Raw genomic sequence first — 5,305 nt, forward strand, 5'->3', positions numbered from 1 at the left:
AATTTCTCCCGTTATCGCTTCGTATGACGAGAGGAACACCACGTCGATTTATGAATTTCCTCAGACAAATTATGAATGAATCTGTAGATAAGTCTTTTACCACCTCCAAATGTACGGCTCTAACTGTAAGACACGTAAATATACACACCCATCTTTTTTCAGTACATCTCCGGACTTTGATATCAAATGGACCGAAAACGTCTACTCCAGTGTAAGTAAAAGGCCGAACGTATGGTGTGACTCTGTCTTTAGGCAAAACTCCCATTTGTGGTTGTTCTGGTTTCGCTTTCAATATTTTACAACGTACACATTTCGCTTCTACGGACTTTAAAACCCTTCTAATTGACGGAATCCAGAAATGTTCTCTTACATCGCATATGACCTTTGAAGAATTTTGATGGCAATTCATTCTATGGTAGAATTCTATCAACATATAAGAATATCTATGTGAACTCGGGAGAAGGATAGGTCTTCTAGTATATTCTGGTAAGAATGTCGCATTTTTCCAGGCGTCCATTGACTCGCATAACACCCTCATCATCGATATACGGATTAAGACTTAAGATTTCACTTGATGTAGGTATTGTTTTCCTTGCTTCTAATGAAATGTATTCTTCTTTAAAATACTTCTTCTGGATTACTCGGCAAATCGTAAGCTCAGCACGTTTTTCTTCATCTACCGTTAGTTCTCCGCATCTCCTTTCCCGACCCTCGCTCTTTCGACGTATGTTTTCCAAATATCTGTTGATCCATGCCAATATTCTTCGAACTCTCAGATATTTGGATGTACGATTTATTATCTTCTCAATTATGTCAACCTGTTCATTCAAAACCATAACAAAGTACTTCGATTTTAATTCATCATCTGACTTGTCTTCTTTCTCTTTAATTCCACATTCTTTTGGCCAGTCAGCTTGCGGGAATGAGAGGAATTCTGGGCCGGTTTTCCACATTCCTTCAGAATCATATTTTACCGGAAATACAGCCCTGGTCCCTTTGTCGGCTGGGTTTTGGGAGGTCGGACACCATCGCCACTGTTTGACTTCTGAAGACTCCAGAATTTCCGAAACTCTATTTGCAACGTATTGCTTGTATTTGCGATGGTCAGATCTTATCCACCGTAGAACTGTGTGAGAATCGGTCCATAGAACAACTTCGTCTGGTTTTTTATCATGGTTTTTTAGAACACATTCTCCCAAACGTACTGCCATTACTGCAGCCTGAAGTTCTAGTTTTGGAATAGAGTGGAAACGAAGCGGAGCGCATGATGTTTTCCCGACTACGAATGATATTTTCGTTTTATTATAAAACGTAATTCTCCAGTAAGAGACAGCTGCAATGGCTTGTTCACTTGCATCGCAAAATATATGCAACTGAATACTTGTTACAGCAGATTCGTCAAAATGAAACCTAGGCATTCGAAAATTCTCAAGTTCTTTAAGCTCATCAATCCAACTTTGAAAATGCGAATTAATATTATCGGGTAACTTTTCATCCCAGTCGATTCCTGCTCTCCATACATCCTGCATCAAAATTTTCATTGATATCATAAAGTCGGCAATGAATCCTAATGGGTCAAAAACTGACATTGTTACGCATAACAGCTCCCGTTTAGTGGGAATCCTTTTCTTTTGCAATACCTCATCTGGTACTTTATGAAACTTTAAAGCAAATACAAACTCATCTGATTGCGGTTTCCAATACATTCCGAGAATACGCTCCACACCTTTACCAACGTTTACAGGATCACAGTTGTTACATATTCCCAATTTATTCGCAACAATGTTAGAGTTTGTTATTATATTGTGCATCTCAAATCCACCAGCGTAATGTATTTCCTTCACCGCTTGTACAACATTTGCTGCTTCTTCTTCGCTATCGAAACTATCTACATAATCGTCTACGTAATGCTTCTCAAGTATGGCCTTAACGGCTCGTGGGTGACTATTACCAAATTCCATTGCGTTTTTATTTTTTACGTACTGGGCCATGGTTGGCGAACAAGTGGCTCCGAACGTCATTCTTTGCATTACGTATGTTTCCAATGGTTTTGACGTGTCTCCATCTCTCCAAAGAAAACGCTGTGCATCTTGATCTTCTTTCTTTACAATGACCTGATGAAACATTTCTTTCAGATCTCCACATACGGCAATTTGTGATTGTCTAAATTTGAGCAACACTTTCATTAATGGTTGATTCATATCTGGTCCTGATAAAAGCGCCTTGTTGAGTGAGACGTTCTCAACTTCTGCGGCAGCATCAAACACAAGACGCACTTTGGCTTTGTTGGGATTCACAACCCCAAAATGCGGAAGATAAAAGGTATTTTGCGAACGGCTGTCTGCTTCTTCGGGAGTCAGTTTTCTGGCATAACCCTTCTCCACGTATTCGTTGATTTTCGCTCGATACTCTCTCCCAAAGTTTGGGTCTTTTGACATCTTCTTTTCTATTGTGGTAAGACGTTTATAAGCCATTCCAAAAGAGTCAGGGAAATGTGAGAAGTCACCCCTCCAGAGCAATCCGGATTCATATCTTTCGCCTACACGTCTTGTGGTTTTTTCTAAAATATCAAGGGCTCTACGGTCGTCGTTCGATAGCAGTGGTTCTGTGGGAAGCCGAACACCAAAGGTTTCCAATCCAAAATATCCTTTCATTAATTCTTCCATTTCCGCCAGCGAAGATAATTCGGTTTCGGATTTGAATGCATGACACGATATCAATTGATTACTTGAGTGTTTTGCTGGTCCATACACTATCCACCCCAACCTTGTTTTTATAGCTATGGGCCCTTGTGGTGATAGAATTTTCGGCGACTCAAGTGGTACTGTAAGATAAGCGTGCGATAAACTTATAATCATTTTTGGTTTGACATCCTTGTATTCCTCAATAGGAATACCACGAAGGAAGGTTCTATCCGACATCATTGATTGCAGGTTTAAGCTTTGTTTGGGCAAATTCAGTTTCTTTGTGATGTAAACATTGTTCATCTCATAGATCTCTGAAGATCCTTCGTTACCGCTAATTTTTAAATTTACTACCTGCGTTTTTTCTCGCGATTTTTGACTATTCATCCAATGTAGTTCTAATTCTGTTTTTTGCCCCGAAATTCCTATGTTATTCGCAACCTCTGCATCTAACATTGACACGTTCGCTCCGTCATCGACGAACGCATATATAATTTCAGACTTTCCACAATCTCCATATATTCTAATTGGAATGAATTGGAATAGTATGTTGCACTTACCAGAGTTTACCCCGGCTAAACAACTGTGTGTCATATTTCTTTCTGTAGAGACTGATTGTTCAATAGGAGGCGCTTTTGCTGTTTGCACGTTTTTTAGTTCTGAATCATCGTTGTGTAATAGTTTATGATGAAACTTTTCACAGCAGTTGCGACCACAGAGCCTCTTTTGACTACAATTTATCGAGCGATGGCCTCTTTTTAGGCAAGAAAAGCACAGTTTTAAATTCTTGACTTTTTCCCAACGTTCGGAAATTGAAAGCTTGACGAAATAATTACAGGTCGTCACTGTTCTGCATTTTCCTTTGCATATTATACACACAACACTTTCAACGGATACACAGGAATATTGGCTTGACGCGTCAGTAGTTGGAAGAAAATCGGTGACCATATTTATTGCTTTTCTTATGCCGTTTAACCACTGAGAAAAATCACGAATTGTCGCCATTCTATCCAATTCTAGAGCTTTATTGGCCCACTGCAGTCGCCTTGTTGTGGGAAGTTTTATCACTAATTCACTTAGTAGCATGGGATTAACAAGGTGGTGATTTCCTCTACTGATTCTATAAACGTCACCATATTCGTTACTTTATTCGCAAATACGGCCAATGCATTTAAATCGGAATCGTCGATTGCCGGAAATGAACGAATCTTGTGTATTTGGGACTTTATTAGCTGTTCGGGTCGTCCAAAGGTTTCTCCCAATATGTTCATGATGGCACTGACGTTTTTAGAGTTAGATAGAAGGGGATCGACCGTTTCTTTCGCTTCGCCCTCTAATGCATCACGAAGGCGCATAATGTTATGTAGATCAGAATATTCGAATTCCACAGTTGAGCTTTTGAATGATTCATTAAATGTTTGCCAATCTTCTGGTAGTCCTGTAAACGTTGGCAACGGGTAAATCTTTTTCTGTCGAAATGAGTTATTCTGCGACGTGTTGAAAGGACTGGCGTTAACAGCATTTTGCTCGAAAATTGATTGTCCTGAATCTGTTACTATACCGGGATGTTCAACTCGTGTATTGCTTAAAGGTGGGACTAGTGCGGAATTTGAAGATGAGGCTCTCTCGTTATCATCAGTTCGATCTGAACAATGGGTATTGGAATTGGAGCATCTTATTTCATTTCTTAGCTCGGTGAACGAAGTTTCAATAGACACGTTCTTGGCTTGTAGAACGTTGAACATGTCGTTCATCTTTTTTTCTAAAGCCTCCATGCTTTTAACAATTTGTAGCGTTACCTGGTCTGATATAGGGTTTGGCAATGGCATTTCCTGTGCGGATTCTGCAGCGGCATCAGCATCCGTCAGATCAAACGTTTCGCCCGGATTAACGACTGGTGAATTCTCGACTCCAGCTTCGTCCGTGTTAGGCTGTCCCGAAGGATTACGCTGTGGCGAGCGTGCAATCGGCATTGTTCTTATAACTTTTCTGTTGCGCAGTATCATCCAATTTGCTTGAAAATCTCCCTATTTTCGGCTAAGGGAATGCTTCCAGACTGAACCAACAAATTGAATAAAATTTGTTAAAATTGAAACAATTGTTTATTGATAAAACGGCGTTGTTTATTCACTAGAATAATTAAAATAGAGAAATACAGATATTTTTCGGAAAATGTGATGTTAACAAAATAATATCAAATTTGGAAACTTACATTTGTTCTTTCCTTTTCAATTTTAACAAACAGAATGAACAATATGAAAATTTTTCTTTTCATATACGTAAGAATGAAATATATGAATTCATAGACTACTAAGATTTATGAAATATGTGAATTCATGGACTACTATAACAAGTATTTATAATAAGACTGAATTATGCATATATCTGAAGTTAACACATGGGTCAGATTTGTCAAATCAATCACATGCCCATACGAGAGCAAATATATCGTGACCCATAATATCTGCAACATCGTTTCTTACCCCGTTTGTTAAGCAAACTTTGACACACAGTCCATGCAATTTATATGACGATATCGAATTTCGTTTTGAAGGTAGATGCAGAAGCATCCAAGTCTCAAGAAATACAAGGGTCAGCTTTGTCAAATCAATCACATGTCC

At 38.9% G+C, this 5,305-nt stretch overlaps 1 protein-coding gene across 1 annotated transcript; it reads right to left on the minus strand.

Moving 5' to 3' along the window:
- Positions 1-1,704: 1,704 nt before the first annotated feature.
- On the minus strand, positions 1,705-3,140 carry LOC141388565 (uncharacterized; the record flags this gene model as incomplete). Its single annotated transcript, XM_073958482.1, has 1 exon — positions 1,705-3,140. A coding segment is annotated over exon 1 (1,436 nt), but the record flags the coding sequence as incomplete, so codon positions are not given.
- Between the last annotated feature and the right edge of the window lie 2,165 nt (positions 3,141-5,305).

The sequence above is a fragment of the Musca autumnalis genome, unplaced genomic scaffold (genome assembly GCF_047663935.1).
Source record: "Musca autumnalis isolate F117 unplaced genomic scaffold, ASM4766393v1 scaffold_96, whole genome shotgun sequence".
Lineage (NCBI taxonomy): Eukaryota > Metazoa > Arthropoda > Insecta > Diptera > Muscidae > Musca > Musca autumnalis.